This window comes from Oenanthe melanoleuca, chromosome 9, assembly GCF_029582105.1.
Source record: "Oenanthe melanoleuca isolate GR-GAL-2019-014 chromosome 9, OMel1.0, whole genome shotgun sequence".
Classification (NCBI taxonomy): Eukaryota; Metazoa; Chordata; class Aves; order Passeriformes; family Muscicapidae; genus Oenanthe; species Oenanthe melanoleuca.
The window spans coordinates 15,772,353-15,791,398 of NC_079343.1; the positions used below are offsets into that span (position 1 = coordinate 15,772,353).

A 19,046-nucleotide genomic window follows, 5' to 3' on the forward strand; every position below is an offset into this window, starting at 1 on the left:
CAGCCCTCAGATCTCACCTGCCTCTCCCTGGAGCCAGGATTTCAGTGCTGTGGGACACTGTGTCAGCCAAGCTCTGTGAGCACAGCCATCAGGGGTGGGGACAGGCACATTTCTGAAAGCTGCTCAGCGAGGTTTGCCTGGCTTTGCTGTCATTTGTGTATTTAAAATAGGAAATAAGTTCTCCCAGGTTGTTGACATGCATTCCTTCACTGCTTCCTTGGCTCCAGCTGTCAATTCCTGCAGCATTAACAACGGGGGCTGTGAGCAGGACTGTGTTCAGCTCAGTGAGGACCACTACAGGTGCCAGTGCCAGCCAGGCTACCAGCTGAAGACAGACGCCAAATCCTGTGAAGGTGAGTCCTGTGCTACCTGCCTGAAGACACACAGTAAAGGCAATTTAAAAGACTCCAGGATGATGCTTTGGGTCACTGTGTTCATTCCTATTTCTCCCTGTGTGCCAAAAGCAGCTATAGGAGTTGCTTATTAACAGGATTTTAAAATAGCAACGTGTCTGAGGTGTGAAGTTCACTTTGAATCACAGCTTTGAACAAGATTTTGGCCTCATGGATCCCTGGCTGTTCCTTGCACAGTGATGGTGATGACATAGGTTAGGAACTTAATCATGAGTTAATTCTAACATTTTATTGCTCATCAAGTTGTATATAGAGTTGGCCTGCATTACGTGTTTTATTCTACAAAAAGTCTCCTCTTTATCTCCTTTTGGCTTACCACAATCTGATTCATTCTTCCTGCCCTTCAGGTTTCTAAGCACCCTCTCAAGCAGAATAGCACTGCTACCTTTGGGTTTGATTGTTGCTTTTCTTTCCTTGTATATCTTAACATATTCATCAGTTTTGAAGGCAACCCCCACCACTCCCCAACACAATCACACACACACACCCTTGAACACGCCAGAGAAAGATAGGGCCAAATTTATGGATTTATTGAGCTGAAATTCCTGTCACAAAACCGTTTCCATATGGCTTCTCTTCTGCTCAGAGATTTTACAGGCTGTGGATGAAGTGTAAGTAAACCCTGCTGTTCAGATGGCTCCCAGCTCCTGCTGGGTGCAGAGAACTCTTCCCTTTGGTTTGGGTCTCCCCAGATCCTGCCCTCAGCTCAGGGAGCACCCACAGCCTGTCCCTCCAGGGTGGGCAGGATTTGTCCCTGAGTTTATCAGAAAGAGCCAGAAAATGGGATTTTGGGGAGAAGAGGGTGTCAGAGACCTTCCTCCACTGCTCTCCATCCTGTTTCCCAGCATCTCAGGATGTGTTTGGGCAGCTGGCTGTGCAGAGCCTGGACTTTTGGGTGGGTTTTATGGAGTGGTGGGCAGAGGATGGGTCAGAGGGGTCTGAGTGTGGCTGTGCCAGGTGGGGTGGGAGCTGTCCTGAGCACAGTTGAAGCTTCCATGGAGCACTTCATGCTCTGTCTCAGCTGGGACCCCTCCAGGAGGAGGTCTTGCCATGGTGGGGCTGAAGATTTAGCCCCTCACAAAGGCAGTGGTTTGTCACCAGCCTGAAATTCCTGAGCAGGAGAGGGGCAGGGTCAGCCCAGTCTGCAGGTGGGGCATTGCCTGGGTGCCTGACCCACCCTGGGTGCTCAGGGTGTTTGAATCAAAATAAATGAGTGCAGCCCTCCCCCAGAAGGGCAGTTGTGCTGGGGGGAAGGAGGATCTGTCTTGTAAGCAGAGCTCAGCTTGCAAAATGAGCACTGAGCAGGATGCTTTTCTCCCCATAAATAAATTCCTCAGTGAATGGGAGAGAAAAGTGCTAGGTAAGCCCATGGACAAGATTTTTACAGGAACAAATGAGGGTGAAGTGGTCCAGAGATATTTTAAGTAGAAGAGGTGGGAGGAGCTGAGTCTGGCTGGTTTTTATTTTCCAACCAAAGCTTGGCTGCTGGAGTTGTGGTTTGGATGGAGAAAGCACAGTGTCATGAGGGTGTTTGCCACAGCAGGTGCAGGTGTTGTGCAGGGCTGGATTCATCCCTGGGGACTCCTTGGGAGTTAACACTGCACCCACAGCCCTGGAAACCTTAGAGAGACACTCAAGCCTGGCAATTTTTCTCTTTACCCCTTTATATTTTCTCCAGTATGAAGTCATGGTTGCTGTGAACAAGAAAATTAATTTGATAAGGCCCAAACCTCTTTTCTTTAGCTGCCCTAGAGGTCGTGGCAGGTAGGACTGGAGACCCTGTTGTTTCCAGCCTTGCAGTGAAGGATTGGAAGGTCTGCCCCTGGATCCCTGGAAGTGTCCAAGGCCAAGCTGGATGGGGCTTGGAGCAGCCTGGGATAGTGAAAAGAGTCCCTGACATGGCAGAGGGTGGGGCTGGATGAGCTTTAAGGTCCCTTCCAACCCAAAGATTCTGGGATTCTGTGTCCTGAGGCACCTGGGAAATGAAACCATACCAGTAAATTTTTCACCATAGTGTTTAACAGCTTGGGGTAGAGCTTTGAAGGATGGAGTCTGTTATCTACTAAAGTTATTAAATGAACCAGTAAGAGGCAAATGTGTGAAAAAGGAAAACTAATGAGTTATTTTTGGATTTTCCTGAAACCTGCTTTTAACAGGAACATATGCATCACTGGAAAGCAAGTCAATCACTGATTGCCTAATGTCCTAAAGATCTTACCTTTACAAACTCACCTCATCCAAGGATTTCCAAGGCTGCTCCCTTTATTTGAATTACTATGTTTTACTAACATCTACCATGTAATTTGTTGTTTGCCTGTTGTCATGTCACAGAGCATTACAAGCTTTACTCTGTGCTGTAATCATTCTCAAATTAAAGCTTTAGCTGCTCTGAAAACCTTCATAATATGCAGGTTTAACAGATGCTGTTTGATAGTGATTTCATTTAATTTACCCAAATAGAGAAGGAATCGGCAAATAACTCAATATTTCATATCAGCAAGGAGTGAGTTCTTGCTTGGAGCTAAATCCTTTGTAGACTGCAAATTGTTGAGCTGCAGAGCCAAGTTGTCAGCCTTGGAAGTGTCATGCACGATGAAGAGCTGCTGTTCCTTGGAAACCTATTTGCAACCTATCGTGTCAGAAGTCCAATTTCAGTTCTACATCCCTAACCATGCTTTTATTTTATTTCTTTTTCCTTTTTTTTTTTTTTTTTTTTTTTTTTTTATGCTGACAGGTCAAGCTCAGCCCTGCAGACTGGAATGGTTTGTGTGCTGTGTTCTCGAGGTGGAAGGAGGTGACATGAGGGAGTTTGAGGGTGTTCTGTGGCAGCTTCCTCCTTTACCAAATGGTGGCACAAAATGCCACTTGGCTGCACAGAAAAGTGACAGAAAAAAATTATTAAAATCCACATGAAGTAGAGGTTTTTCTCTCCCATTCCCTTCTGTGTAGCCAGTGGAAGAGCAAAGCAGCCAGGTCCAGAGCAAAACTCCTTCAGCCCTTCCCCAGGGCTCCTCAAACCCTGACTCCAGTGTTGTTGAACTGATGTGTGAAAAAGAACACTAATGGGTGACTTTCCTCTGGGGCTCTGAGAAAATCTGGCTTATACAGAGCTAGGGAAGAAAATGTTAGGCTGGAGGCAACTGAGGAATATTGGTCATCTGTCTCAAATCAGTAATTAGTAAAGTGCTGAAACTGAATTAGAGCTGTAAGGAAACAGATAAAGCTTTTAAGAATTTTTATTCCAAGCTAAGCAGAGCTGTAGAGGGCACATTTTCAAGGTGTCCTCCAAATTAACCTGTGGAATGATAATTCACCAGAATTTCGGTGCAGTGAGTGCTCCAAAGCAAAACCTCAGCCTGCTGCAGAATGTCAGATCCTAACCCAAGTTAGACCTGTCTGGTAGATCTTTTTTGGGGTCTCCATTTGGGCAGTATGCTTCCAGCAGGTGCATGTTCCAGAAATAAACCCATAAAGCACAGTGAAATCTTTGAGATGGAGGCTGCTGTAGGCTCTTCATAAAAGTTTTTCTCAGTACTTTTCACTTAGAGGAGCTTATCCTTGAAAAAGTATGTTATTGCTCAAGAAGAGGAAAAAGCCTTGATGTACAACATGAATGGCACATGTTTATAGACTGAAAGATGTCTTTGGGGGCTCTTCAGTGCTTATTTCCTCTCGAGCCTTTTAAATATTCATTGTTTTGTGGTGAACTCCATCATTGTGTGTGTTTATGGATTCACACATACTGGAGTGCTAATTGCTGTTGTTTAGAGAACTCTTGAAATCTGTTCAGGTACAGCAAAATAACAATAAAATGTACTTTTTTTGTCCCACTTCCAATGTAACACAAGCTTGGCTTCCTGCTGTTTAAAGCCTCGTTGCTGCTCTGTGAAAAATGTTGTCCAGCAACAAAGAGCATCCAGAAAAACAGCAGCTTTACCCACCAGATGCTGTCACATTTTTTCCCCAGTCTAATCTCTTACAGCCACTTCGTCATTAGTTGTAACAATGGCAGGTAAGACCATTTTCAGGCAAAAAGTGACCTTTCAGTTGACAGTGTGCTCTAATTGGTTTCAGAGACAGACCCCTGCACAAGTGGGAATGGAGGATGCTCACAAATCTGTCAGAATGAGAGAGGAATTGCAAAGTGCGAGTGTCATCCAGGGCATTCTCTTTCTGCAGACAAAAAGTCCTGTTTAGGTAAGAAACTCTGAGCTCTTTATTGTGAAGAAAGTTATTAATCAGTGCTCTGGCTTACTGAGCTGTGAGTGGGAAGGAATATGTTACACAAATATCTGCGTGCATTTTTGGAGCAGCACTTCTCTCTGTGATGCTCACATCAGCCCTTAGTCTTGAAGGATTTTTTTTAGTGATGGAAATTCCTCTGTGGTCTCCTAGGTCATGCTTTCTAGAAACTGGGTTTGTGAATGCTGTAGTGTTATTCTTGTAGGGTCCCTTTAAAATAATGTCCCAGATACAGCTCCTGGAAAATTGGTTCAAGTAAAACTCTGAACCAGGTCACTCAAAACCTATTTAGAATTCAAAGGGCTTTTTAGCTGGAGAACTGTTTCCATATTAATGGAGAAACTACTGTGAAGGAAGAAATCATGATATGTAAGATTTCCAAAGAGATGAGCTTAAAAAGTTGAATTCTAAAGTCCTGTATTTAGTCTGGGGTTGTCAAGAGAATCTGTAGCATTTCTGACTCAAAATTTGGGAGAATTAGAGATCAAAACACCTGCTTTTCTCTTTTAGTGAAAGTTTTGAAAGATAATTTAGCAGTTTTATGAAACAAAAAGCATTTCTGGACTTTAAGGTGCACAGATTTTTAACAGTCAAGTCAGAAGCAGGGTGTGTATATATATACAGACACTAATTTTACACTCCTCTTTTGAAAACTTGCCCAAAATCTTGCCAATATTTAAATTATTGTCTCATATTAAGTGCTGGGTGCCTTTCAAAATATTTGCTTCCTACTCTGAGTATTTTACTTAGTTGCCTGTAAGCCCTTCTGTGAGTGGAATGGCAGATCTTAGTGATTCTCTCTTACTGGAATTACTGATGAGTAATTATTGAAAATAAGAACTATTCTTAACACTGATGATGAGTGGATGGAAACAACAGTGTGTTTAGCAGTAGGGTCAGCCTGTTGTTTGTTTTATTTCAGATACACATTGATATTTCCCTTGATTTATGTATAAACTGAATCACTGAGTTAACTTGCAGTGTTATATATTGGAACAAATTTTCTCCCCAGCCTCATGGCAACAATCTTTTGAATCATTAAGCAGCGTGTCTTACCATGGATATACAATTATTGGTTTTTTCTCCTAGAAGTTACTCAATGCCTTTTGCAAAATTCAAGCTGTTTGACTCTCTGCAAACTGAGCTGGAAGGAGACAGAGGGCAGCTGGGGTGTCATACTTCAGCTATTAGCTGTAGGACAGGAAGAAACCTGTGCAGGATGGTGGCTATGGTTCAACTTTTTATTTTTCTATTTAAAAAGAAGAAGAGAAAAGAGTATTTACAGCACTGGCCAGCACAGCGTACTCACAAACTGACAATTAGAGAAAAAGGAGAAATAACCCATTTTATCCTAAGCAGCAGCTGCTCCCATGGCTGCTTCAGAGAAGCTGTCATTTGTTCTGAAATTTTCATGAGCCAGTGTGTGGTGTTTGCAGTGCCTGGGGCCTCTCTTTGCAAGGAGCCTGATTGCATCCATCAAACTCCTTGTGCTCAAGTGCAGGGGCCACGAGCACAGCACTGGGCACAGCACATGTGGAGGGACAAAACTGTTAGAAAGTGATTTTTCTGGGATAAAAAGTGAAGAGCTGCACATCAGATTTCTCCCTGCTGTTTCCAAGACACTGACCCAGCATTGGTGTAATAAATAATCTGTATTTTGCCAGAAAAGATGTCAGTATGGGAAGGAACAGGAGCTGGATCAGGGGTTTGCCATGTGTGGTACCAGTCTTTGAACAGATGTTGGTGTTCTGTGCAGCTGTATTTAGCGTAAATTTTTGTGGTTTTGTTTTTGTTTTCTTTAAACTAATTATTCCTTAAAAGCACCTTTATGTTCCACTGAGATTTTAGGAAGATGGACACCTTTGGGGGCGTTGAACTCCAAAATACAGACCAGCAAGTATGAAGCTTGAAGAGGAGCAGCGTGCTTGAGAGAGGACTGGGGGAAGAGCAGCCTCCTCACTTCAGGCTCTGAATCTTTTCCTTTCCTCAGGGGTGGTGTAGCTGCTGTGGCTGCAGCAGGAGCCTCCCCACTGCACTGCTGCAGAAGCAGCTGCAGGATTCAGGGATGATCTGTCTCCATTGTCCCTGCTGAAACCCAACCACCACTTAATCCAGGTCATTTGACATTCAGAAAATAAGCAGCTATTTCCTGTTCCATTAATTTAACTGTAATGACTTGGAGGGCATGAGTCCTCCAACTTCAGAATTCTGGAAGTTTCTTTTGAGTTCTTCACACAAGGTCTTCTTTTGCCATTGCTCTTTTTTACAGGAATAATAAATAAGTTGCTTTGGCTGATACTGCAGATATAGTGTTTGATACTGTAAATGTTCACACTGGGAAGTTCAAGGTCAATGGTGCTCAGAATAAAAAGATTGTTCTGGAGAATAATGTGAGTGTAATGCTCCTGGGTTCATGGGGTGCAGTCTGACTCCAGCAGATATTTGCAAACGCGGCCATGTCCACGTGGAGCAGAGTTATTTTTCCATGTCAGAATCCTCCTAAACGAGTTTCTGTGTGCTTGCAGACGTAGATGAGTGTGCAGAGGGCAGAGCCAGGTGTGCCCATCGCTGTGTGAACACCCCGGGCTCCTTCAGCTGTGCCTGCAGCCCCGGCTTCGAGCTGGGCGCGGACGGGCGCCAGTGCTACCGTGAGTAACCCTGCTCCTGCTGCTTCAACCTCCTCTCTCTGCTAGCCCTCCCTGGATTAGCATTCCCAGTAGAAAAAAATGTGTGCCAAAGCTCAAGCTTAATGCTGTTTTCTTCCTCCGCTGCTGCTGCTGGGATTGCAGGGTGACACGCTCCTAAGCCTGTGCTCACAGACCTTAATTACTGCCTTTCAAAGAGCAAATAGCCCTGATGGTTTATCTTGAGTCTGGGAATTCTGCTGCAGAGCTACCAGAATGCTGCTGTTCTGTGAAATGTGTTCATGCCTGCCCTCCTCCTCCTCCCAGCTTCCTTACAGACCTGATGCAAGGGAAAACCAACACGATGTTCTGCTCCTGTCTTTACCTGTCTGGGTTTGCTTATGTTTCTCCTGAGATTACTGACACTATTAAGAGGATGAATTTTTAAAAAAGGCAACAAAAAGGAAGGATTTGGGATGAAAAAATAGTTGAACAACTCAAACTTCTCAAGCTAAAGGGAGCCTTGTTGTCTTTCCTCACATACTTACCTCTTGCCAGCGGGGTTTCTTAATCAACACAGCTTTTCTGGAGGGGGGAACTGACTCCCAGTGCTGTTAGCTGATAGGTGATCCTGGCCTGCCCTTGAGGGCAAATTTAGATTAATAAAGGAGGTGATGTGGAAGAGTTGGGGTTATTATGGACCTAACATAAGCTCCCTGGAATGCAGACAAAAGCATGACCTGTTTTAGCAAAGAGGTGGGCAAAGATCATTCAATCTAATAATACTGTGCAAGAGCTTTCAGCAGAGCTTCCTTAGGAAAATATGCTGCATGCCAGAGAATGAGTGCTTTATTTAAGAATGTGTGTGTAAGAAATAGTTATTAAGAATGAAATCCAGTTTCAAGGCATTAACATACATTAAAAACAAAACCCAATTATGTGAGCGACATCCTGGAGAGTTATTTCATAGGTGATGGGGAACTGTGAGTGCTGCAATGGCAGAGGAAATGTGATTAATAGACAGATATGAAATCTTCTGTCATAGGCATAAAAAAGAGGTTTAGACCACTTAGATTTCATTGTGCTTTTCTGATAATATTTTTCCTGGATGTTCAGCAGATCTCAGGGGATGGTGATTCTCTGTGCCTCATGTACAATATTGAAGAGCAAACAATAAAAATAAAAACATTCTGCATATATTTATGATCAGGATTATCCCAGTGTTTGAGCAATTTACAATCTTTGTTTATTCTTTCATTTCCCCAGTGGCTGGGGAAGAGCTGGTATTTCAGTTTTACTGATGAAGAACTGAGACAAAGTAAATGATGAAGATAGTGTATGAAGTCAGATTCTGCATTTAATCGCTGGGTTTACTAAATCCCAGCTTAACACACTGGACTGGAGACACGATTTTTTCTCACTGGTGCAAATAATCAGACTGTGCATGAGATGTAGATATATTTATTCTCTTAATTTATGCCCGCTTCCAGCTGGAATTACATTTCTTGTTGGCAAGCAGGTTGTTCCCTGGGAGCACAAAGAGGGGTAGGACCAGAGCCCACCAGCACAGATGTGTCTGGGGAGATTCTGTGCCAGATCTGATGGCCACCACTCCAAGCTGGGGTGTTTCTGGAAGTACAGTGGCTCCTTTTAGGAAAGGTTTTTTTCAGTTCACTTATGTAGTAGGAGAAATTATTTCCTCTCTAAATAGCTATGTAACAAGCTGGCTAATCCTTCATGAAAAACTTTATAACTGACCCTGTGGTTTCTTTTCATCCTGGAGAAATCATCTGATGGAGTATTTGGGTGGGAAGGAGGTGGCCAGGTGTTCCCTTTCTTGTGTGAGGGTTCCCACTGGAAAGGGCCAGGATGTTCTGAGGACTGTCCAGTGCAGCCACAGGAGGAGGGCATGGAAGTCTGTCAGGGCAAAGGGGGCTGGCAGTGGCACTGTGCCCCCCTGTCTTAGCTGGAAAAGTCTCAGCAGAGCTGCTGTGTCCCCCTGGAAGGGACATCCAAGAACCAGAACCTGGAGACTGTTTTGCATTGTGTATGGGTGTCCCTGTCACCAGCAGGACTCTGCTGAGGAAGTCTCAATGCCTTTGTGTTTGGGGGATGTTTCAGAATCCAGCTCTTTGTCATTCCCATGCAAAACTCAAATATGCTTTTTGGGAAGTGTGTCAGGCTGGGTTCAGGGGCACCACCTGGGCTCCTCAGATAGTTCTGTTCCCCTTTGGGGCAAGCACTGTGTCCAAACAAAGCATGAACCTGGGGAAACCTGGGAAGGCTCCTGTAGCAGGACCTTCTAAACGATCAGATGTAGGTTATTGTTAAACAGAATATTTTTTAGGGCTGTTGTCCCTTTTCACAGAACCATGCAGCTGCTGGAGCACTGAAGCAGCTCCACATGGCTGCATTAGAGAGCATCCACTGGATGCAACAGCTGGAGCTCAGTGCCCTTCTGGGGAGGGGATGTGAGCTGATTAAACTCACTGCCGCAACACTCACAGCCTGACCTCCCCCACCTCGGGCTTGCTTTTTTCCACCTTCTGGTTTGTTTCTCCTGCAGGCATCGAGATGGAGGTGGTGGAGAGCTGCGGGCAGGGGAACGGCGGCTGCTCGCACCGCTGCGAGCACACGGCGGCCGGTCCGCGCTGCGCCTGCGGCCGCGGGCAGCGCCTGGCTGGGGACGGCAAAACCTGCTCAGGTAACGGCAGAACCTGCTCAGGTAACGGCAGAACCTGCTCAGGTAACGGCAGAGCCTGCTCAGGTAACGGCAGAACCTGCTCAGGTAACGGCCCCGAGCCGCGGCAGCTCCCTGGAACAGCTCCCCTGCTGCCCGCCCTCCTCCTGCAGCGTTAATGAGCTGCTGCCCCGGCTTGCCTGGATCGCTGGGCATGGGAGGGATGGGAGTGACGCTGGTGCCATGGCTGGGTGTCACTGTGAGAGCCTGATAGAGAGATGGGGACTTTAGATGGCTCTTGAGGTGCCATTTATTGCAGAGATGAGGTTGCAGCAGTTTGGGGGTAGTGGGTGAGTCTATAGCTGCTGGGTGTAGGCAAGCCATGTGTCCTGAAGCCCCTTTCTATTCATATATCTTCATATTCTATATTCTATATTCTGTATTCTATTCTATTCTATTCTATATTCTATTCTATATTCTATTCTATATTCTATTCTATTCTATTCTATTCTATTCTATTCTATTCTATTCTATTCTATTCTATTCTATTCTATTCTATTCTATTCTATTCTATTCTAATTCTAATTCTATTCTATCCCACCCCATCCCACCCTACCCTACCCTATTCTCTATTCTATTCTCTATTCTATTCTCTATCCTATTCTATTCTCTATCCTATTCTATTCTCTATCCTATTCTATTCTCTATTCTATTCTCTATCCTATTCTATTCTCTATCCTATTCTCTATCCTATCCTATTCATATTCTATTTTTTATATATTCTATTATATATGCTATATCTTTCTTTGCTGTGTATCTTATTACACAACAACCAGTCTCAGCATCATACACAATACTTATTACATTTACATATAATCTATCAAAACTGCTAAAATTACCATACTATGATAATGACCAGCCAATCATCTGAGTTAGTAGTTCCGTGTTAAACTTTGAGATTTGTTTTGCAGTGGAAATTTCTTGTAGCTTTGGTAAAAAACATCTTTTTGTTTGCCTATGCTTTTTTGCTTGGTAGAAAACATGCCTTATTTGAAGAAGATTTAACTTTTTGTTTGAAGGTTGCTTAGTTTTCAGACTTTAGTTATAAAACTTTTGTCAACTCAACTACACTTTTTGGTTTTTAGCTGTTTCAGTAACAACTGGCCTTAAAAGCATTTTTTAAATATCAAAACTTGCTTTTATTTCTATAAAACCTTCTGTATATTTGTAAAACTTTCCTGTTAAATTTTCACCCTTCCCAACATCTCACCATGGGCAGCCCAAGCACTGCAGACCTGGCCTTGTTTTCTCTTCTCAGCCAGTGTCTAGGAGCAGCAGCACAACTGCTCCCAAGTGCTGCATGCACAAACTCCACTTTTTCTCCAGAAGTGTTGCCATCAGATTTGCTCAGTGATGAGCTTACACTTCTGCCTGTGAGAAGTCTCACTCGGGAGGTGAAAGCAACAGAGTTAGATTTGGGTTTATTTCGAGACAAGAGCTTAAAAATTCATTCATGTTTAAGCAATTCCACTATGATATTTCTTTTGTGTGTGTTCATTTTGTGTTTTGTTTAGGGCTTTTGACATGCAAACTGTATCTCATTCTGCTTTGGGCTTGCTGTCACTATGTCATTACAATTTTTAAGACTAGCCAGAAAGAGATGGGGGGTGGAAAAAGGAAGAGGCATCACAAAGCAGTGTAGGGAGATATGAGATGGTGAGAAGAAGTAGAGAGTGGGAGCACTGATGAGTGTGAGAGGCATTACAGACAAAAGGAGTCTTGCAAGGAAAAAAATCCAAGTGCAGGAGAGAGGAGGAGCAGGGGAGGAGGGAAGCACTGAGGGCTGTAAGGGCAGGTGACGATGGAGCTTAAAAAGCATAACAGACAAATTTGGGAGGCAGATTTGGAGCCAGAGCCTCACAGGGGTGGGTGGGTTACACAGTCTTGTCTGTACAGCTGACAGGAGGCAAAGCAGCCTCCTGCCCACATCCCAGCTCAGAGGGAAGCAGATAATCCAGACACAGCAAGGGAAGGGGGAGAACACAGAGAAAGACTGAGGACATGAAAAGTTGCTCTTGACAGCAAAAATCCCCTTTGTGTTGGATGCAGATTTTGCATTCCTACACAAACAAGGGGCTGTTTCTGGAGCCCAGAGCGAGGCGTCACCTGATGTGCTGCAGAGCAGCTCAGCTTGTGACATTTCTGGCAAACACTGCCTCCAAATAACCTGCATTAATCATTTTCACACTGACCCCCTCACCTCGATTGATTAATTACATTTTCTCTCTCCTGTCCGTGTTTCCTCATAAAGTTGGTGCTCCTTCCAAGGTTAATTGAGACACTGACCTTTCCCATCTGCAGCTGCTCAGCCAGGCCACGTTCAGAAGCATTTTGCAGACTCAGCACTGACAAGGTGGCCCTTGGATGGCCACTGACCTGCTCAGCAGCCTGACAGCAGCCAGGAGCCTGCAGTGCACAGATAACAGCTCAGCTCTCCTATCTAATCACCAGAACAGTGGTGTCAATGATACCAATTTCTGAGTGGGCACAGAGCGGGAGGAGGCAGCAGGAAAGCAGTTCTCAAAAACTGCAATTGAACCTTCCAGGCTGCTGCTGTGCAGCAAGTGCCTGGTTGGATCAGAGCACTGTTAGTTTGCCTTGAATAAGGTTGGATGCAAAAAAGTCTAAATGGTCAAATGTAAGTTTCTGTTGAACAGAACGTTTTTGAGGTCTGGTGCGTCCTTGCTGTTGTCTCTTTTCTAGAACCATAGAATATTCTGAGTTGGAAGGGACACACAAGGATCATTGAGTCCCATTCCTGTCCCTGCACAGACACCCCAACAATCCCACCCTTGGGAGTGTTATCCAAACTCTCCTGGAGCTCTGGCAGCCTTGGGACTGTGCCCATTCCCTGGGGAGCCTGGGCAGTGCCCAGCACCCTCTGGGGGAAAAACCTTTTCTGATATCCAACCTAAACCTGCCTGACACAGTTCCAGCCATTCCTTGGGTCTGTCCTTGGTCACCTGTGAGACCAGCTGGTGTTTTGTAAATCCTCTCATGGCAGCTCAGACTTGTAGAGGAGATGCTTCTCCCAGGATGTGGAGGGTCCTGGCTGCTGTGGGTAGAAGGCAGGATTCAGGAATTAGCCAGTGTTTCTGTGGTTGGAGGAAGGTGTAAGCAGTGAGTGCTGCAGCACTACAGCTCTGAGCAGAGCTGTGCCAGCAGCAGGGGCTGTCTCAGGGGCTGAGTGCTGCCCTTTCCTTGCAGAGGTGGATGAGTGTGAGACTGGAGAGTCCTGCTGCTCCCAGTTCTGCATCAACTACTCGGGGGGCTACGAGTGTGCCTGCAGGGCGGGGTTCCAGCTCGGCGCCGACGGCTGCTCCTGCGACGGTGAGCACAGAGCCAGGGCTCAAACCCACCTCACTCCAGCCCTGCCACGGCCAGGGGCACCTTCCACTGCCCCAGGCTGCTCCAAGTCCCATCCAGCCTGGCCTGGAACACATACAGGGATGGGGCAGCCACAGCTTATCTGGGCAACCAGGGCTTCCCCACCCTCACAGGGAGGAATTCCCTCCTAATATCCAATCTGAACCTTCCCTCTCTTAGCCTGAAGCCATTCCCACTTGTCCTGCATCACTCCATGCCCTTGTCAAAAGTCCTTTGGTACCAGTGGCTCGGTCTGGTTAATCACAGCCCGGGGTAGAAGAAATGCTGTCGAAGCCCTTTGCAGGGCTTTGTGAGCACTGCCCTAATGAGAGTCACTGACCCCATGCCAGCTTTGCTGATAAGGTTTTACAAACATGTAATTTCCACTTTGTGAGGCTGGAATGCAGGAATAACCCAACATCCAGTGTGGGGATGTAGGAGATGAGCCAGCAGAGAAAAACTCCCTCCTCTCCATGGACACTGTATATTGATGTGTGTTAAAACACTCCTTCCACAAAAGAAGAGCCCTCAAAATAACTGAAAGATCAGCTGATCTTAACAGCTTAAAGCATCTGTTTTCACTCGAGACAAAAACATCAGTGAGATAATCTGCTCCCTGTTGCCCTGAAATGTTTTCATACCTCCAATACCAGAGAGAAACAGAGCCCCAAAACACGTAAGAAAAATTGTGTTTTCATATGTGTAGAATGATTTGTCAGATGCAGCTGGGCACAGCATGGGCTCCCCAAGCAGAAGTGCCTGTTCCTAATCACCATTTATGTCTGGATTTTCTAGATGTGGATGAATGTGGCCTGGATAATGGCAACTGTGACCATTTCTGTGTGAATTCCCTGGGGTCGTACGAGTGTGCCTGTAAGGAGGGTTACAGGCTTGGGGATAGCAGATGGGCCTGCGTGGGTGAGTTCCTCTCAAAACATGAGGGCCATTAAGCACTTCCCACTGATTTAAAAAGTGATTTTGGAATGGGGGTTTTCACAAATCCTGGGATTTTGGGAGCCCAGCTTGAGCCATCTCTGAACGTGGCCAGGGTATGGCTACGTGCAGTGTGTGGATCCAAGTTCATCCTCCAGGAATGGGTTTTGCCAAAGATTAATGGCACATGAGCACTTAAATCCCCTGGACGTGTTTGAAAACCTAAAGCTCCTGGTTTAGAAATAAATTCTATTTTGACAGTTTTCTTGCACTGTTTGATGAAGTTTAACATCCTGTGGAAAAAAAAAAGGTAGCCAGATTCTTCTTTGATCAACCATGGCAAGTTTTCCATTAGTCAGTGACGTTATTCTGGATTTCTGCCAGTGTAACCAGTCCAGAGTTTAGCACAGCAACTCAATTTTATAACCAAGTTTAGCAACTGCTAAACCTTAAGCCAGAGTTTGATATTCTAACCAACACCAAAAAGAAAGCCAGCTGATTTCCCGTCATTTTAAGGCTCAAATTTTAATGTTTCTGAAAATAAATTGCATAGCCGGCCTCACTTTCTATTTGTCATCTCCAAAACGAGCAAGAGTAATGACCTTCATTAACTAAAAATAATCTCAAACTTCAAGTGAGGAAAATGAATCTCCTCATTTAATTTTGATTCTATGGCAGCAGAGTTGTTTTTTTTTTTTCTTCCAGAGGAAAGAAAAGGGAAAGATGGGGCAGGGAGGGTGTGTCCCCTTTTTTCTTTTTTGTTTTTTTGGGTAGCAGAAACTCTGTAAATACAGATGAGACAATGCCTGGGCTGGGAGTGCTGGGCAGAGATGTGACTGCCACATCTAATGGCATCATAATAATTAAAAAAGGTGTAAATGAGGGGCTGAGGGGGCAGGCTGGGGAGCTGATGGGTGTGTCTGTCAGCCCTAGGTGTGGAGGAGGTGGATGCAGAGGAGGCAGCAGGGCTCGCTGCAGCCCCAGGGCTGCAGTTCCGAGGGCCCCCCCAGCTGCTCCACTACGCCCTGGGATCCCTGGCCGAGGATGGAGACCCCCGAGGAGAGCTCACCCTGGTGCACAGGGTCGGTGAGTGACCAGCAGAGCCCTGAGCCAGCCCAGCAGCCTGGGGGGATCATTCAGGGACAGGATTTGGGGGGTCAGCATCAGGAGGAGGGATGAGCGTTAATCCTGCATCCTGCCCGGCTCCAGGTGGTCCATCCCAAATGGGACAGGTTTGAGGAGCCAGGAGGCTGCTGGATGCTCTGGGAGGGAGGCAGGGGAAAGGGAACAGCACAGCAGGCAGTGCTTGGGGAACAGGGTGTCTGCACAGAGCCCCAGGGGCAGAGCTCATGGTGCCAGGGGTGACAGGATGGCGTGCCTTACTGCAGTGCCCTAAATCCTGGGGAAACAAAACACTCCTTCCTCCTACAGCTGGGAGCATGGCTCCCTGTTTACAAACCCTCCTATAACAACTGGAGGCTTTTTGTTTAAGATATTTGCGTTTTGCCTGTGTTAAAAACAATCCTCTGAAAATCCAGGTTTCCCTTGATTCTCTGGGAAAAGCACCAACCCATCCACGTACTGCTCAGCTCAAGTGGTGGCAAACAGCACAGGAGCACCCACTGCCACAGGAGGGGGTGCAGAGCAGCTTTGCATGATTCAATCTTTCCACCCAAAGGTGGAAACTTCACAATTTTAAGAGTATTATGAGGTGAACCCCTGTTTTCACTTTGTGCTGAGTGCTGGTGGATCACCAGGGAGGATTTCTTGTTTTTTTCCTTTGTGTGTCCTGTGATTTTTATATAAACTCTATAATTACCCGTCTGAGGACTGTGCCCTACAGGCAAAAATCAGGAGCTGGTCTTGACTTTAATAAAAAATTAACTTATTTTTATGAACAAAACTGTTAAGACCCTCCCAAATCACGCAGCATCCAGCCGGACTCAACGACACCGATAACCAACCGGGAAACTGATAAATGAGAGAACCACAGGCAAAATTATCAGGCCTAGAAACCACAATCAAATATTTATTGACCACTTTTTGCATGTTTTATTTATATTTAGCTACAGAAATTTGGGTGTTATCAGTCACAGCTGAGCAACTGCAGTTTTTCTCAGGCTCAGGCTTTGCAGCATGCGGTGGTTTGTGTGAAAAGGCGATGGAGAAAAGGAGCTTTAAATGGTTTAATAAGTTCTTTTGCCTCCCAAATAGCAATTATTCCTTGTATTTTCAGGCATGGTTTTATGCTGCTATCTAAATTATAAAAAAGCTTGTTTTAACAGTAAGCTGGTGCAAGTAATTAAATATTTTCTATAACTTGAATGACTCTTTAAGGTGGAAGCATGATGTTTTTAATGATGGTCTGTATTTTTCCCCTGAAGTATGAGTTTGTACCCTGTTCCAAGTGGGAGCAGTGGGATTCTGAGTGTCCCTGAAAGCTTGGGCATTTGTTCAGCTACAGAAAAGGGAACAGTTGGGTGCTCAGACCTAGAGGAAATCTGGCCTAACACAGAAAACTGTTGGTGAAACGCAACCAGCCTGTGACTTACTGTAGGCTGAAATAAGCTGCCAGCTCACTTTCAGGTGCTGTTAAAAATCCCCTTCCAAAAAGCCTCCAGCCACAGCCATAAAGCCTTGGAGGCTCTGTACTGTGTGGATGGGATCTTCAATGCCACTGAAGTATTTTGTCAGTCACTTTATATTGCATGCCTGTCTCAATAGACCCCACAAAGAGAACATGAGGGTGCAAGGGATAAAAGGAGGGTGGGAAAGGAGAGGGAAAAATGCATTTTCATATCAGGTTTCCAGATAAAATTCTACATATCCATGAAGAGAAGAGACATGATTAATGTGTATTTTGCTTTCTTTTCCTAGAACACTCAAATTATGTGGTTGAAAATATCACTGAACTGTGTTTAAGTAACACTACATTCACTTACTGCAGTAAAACAACAGGGATAGCCTAGCAAGGAGAGAAGCAAAGTCCCAAAAAATTCTTATAGTTATATTAAACAATGTTATCAAGCATTAAGTGCAAATTCACTTCTTCTGAAGGCAAACTCTTGCTTTTAAAAAATAGCTTGAAGTGCTTTTTTCTGGAGAATTACAGCATTTAGGGGAGTAAACTCCAGCTGAACACCCAGCTTTCCTTTTACTTGGAGTCAGGAATGCCCATTTTGCCTTTTGTGCCAAACCAGCGGGGTTTTCAACAGGTAAGAGCCTGTGGAAGCATTTTTATCTGTCTGCTCAGTCAGCCCTGTGTGTTTCCCTGCTGTCAGTGTGCCTGGGTGACACGTTTGGCCAGGACTGCAGCCTGAGGTGTGAGGATTGTCTGCACGGGGGCAGCTGCAACAGCGAGCGCAGCGGCTGCGTCTGCGCGCCCGGCTGGGCTGGTGTCATCTGCAATGAGAGTGAGTACGGGGCTTTGGAGGGGAGTGATCCTCCTGCAGGGGCTCTGCAGCTGGGGAATGGGACTCACCTCTAGTGCTTTTTGTCTGTGAAGCTCCTGAAGGAGCACAGCTGTCTCATAATCAAATTAATTGTGGTGGCGCTCATTAAATAGGAACCGTAGGTGATGCCGCAGCACACAGAGCTCCCTGCACTCCAGTGAAGGTCAGGACAAAATCATCTCCCTCCTAAAGATTTGGTTGTTGTTCATTCCTGTTCACTGTGCTGCTAAAAGCTGCTGAAGTTTGCTGGCCATGCTTTGTTCCACAACCTGCCTTGGTGACTTCCAGAAGTCTGTCCCAGAAATTGGTGTCACAGTCTGGGTGGACATGTATGCTAAACTTGACTTATTCCATTATAGCACCCCAAGACATTGCCTTTTAAAGTTTTTCTTATGTTTTCCATTTCTTTTTCCTTATAATTTCATTTATTATCTGTTTCTTGAAACAGTTAATTCTTCATATTGGAAATGGTATTTTTCAGAATTCTGTTGCCAAGTCAGTGCCCTTTATAATAGCTTTTCACTCTCCTTGCTCCTGTTTCCTGGCAGAAGATCTTTCTGATTCAGAAGCATGTGTCAAAACCCATTGGAAAGAGAGTGGTGATTTCTTGATGTGCTGTTCTTCATCTGCAGTTTGGCAAAACTTGTCTGCTGCTTGTCTGAGACATCACAGAGCAGATTTCCTGTTTGAGATGGGTCCCTCCGTTTCGTGGTGTGTGATATGATGGCCCATCATTCTCAGAAAGTCTTTGCTGTCACTGGTGAGACAAAAAGTCGATGAAAATTTATTACTTGACATCAGTAGACAGCACTCTTCAGGTTAATTGCCATCAAGATTGTTTAGGGGATGTCATCACATGGACAGATATGTAGAAAAATCAAGGGAATGATTGAAACCAACAGTCTGCCCGTGATTATTTTGGGAGACTGATGGTGAGGTTGGTCTGTAAACACTGGGGGCAGCCAAGAGAATAGGAATGTGAGGATTAAAATGATAATTTCCAGCCTGTCTAAGTTCCATATATCAAGTGAGGATATTCTTACTTCTATCCCTGGTGTGCTGGTAGTTCAGGATAGATTATAAAAATTTCAAGGCAGTATCCAAACTCTTTAGTTGGTTTCATAAATAATAACATTTATGATGTATATTTGCACTAGATATCCATGCATGTAGTCTAATGGAATTCAGCTCTGGAATTTAAAGAACTTTAATAGGACTGTGTTATTGAGCTAAACCTGCTGTCTGATGGAATCAGCAGGGACAGTGATAAATACAA

General features: G+C 45.0%; 1 protein-coding gene across 1 annotated transcript in view; it reads left to right on the forward strand.

Moving 5' to 3' along the window:
- LOC130256962 (multiple epidermal growth factor-like domains protein 6) overlaps window positions 1-19,046 on the forward strand; it is a 191,591-nt gene that overhangs the window by 126,159 nt on the left and 46,386 nt on the right. The window contains exons 7-14 of the mRNA XM_056499137.1: window positions 228-353; window positions 4,488-4,610; window positions 7,181-7,303; window positions 9,846-9,983; window positions 13,227-13,349; window positions 14,181-14,303; window positions 15,252-15,404; window positions 17,600-17,731. Coding sequence (XP_056355112.1) covers window positions 228-353; window positions 4,488-4,610; window positions 7,181-7,303; window positions 9,846-9,983; window positions 13,227-13,349; window positions 14,181-14,303; window positions 15,252-15,404; window positions 17,600-17,731 — 1,041 coding nt within the window. The remainder of the gene's footprint in view (window positions 1-227; window positions 354-4,487; window positions 4,611-7,180; window positions 7,304-9,845; window positions 9,984-13,226; window positions 13,350-14,180; window positions 14,304-15,251; window positions 15,405-17,599; window positions 17,732-19,046) is intronic.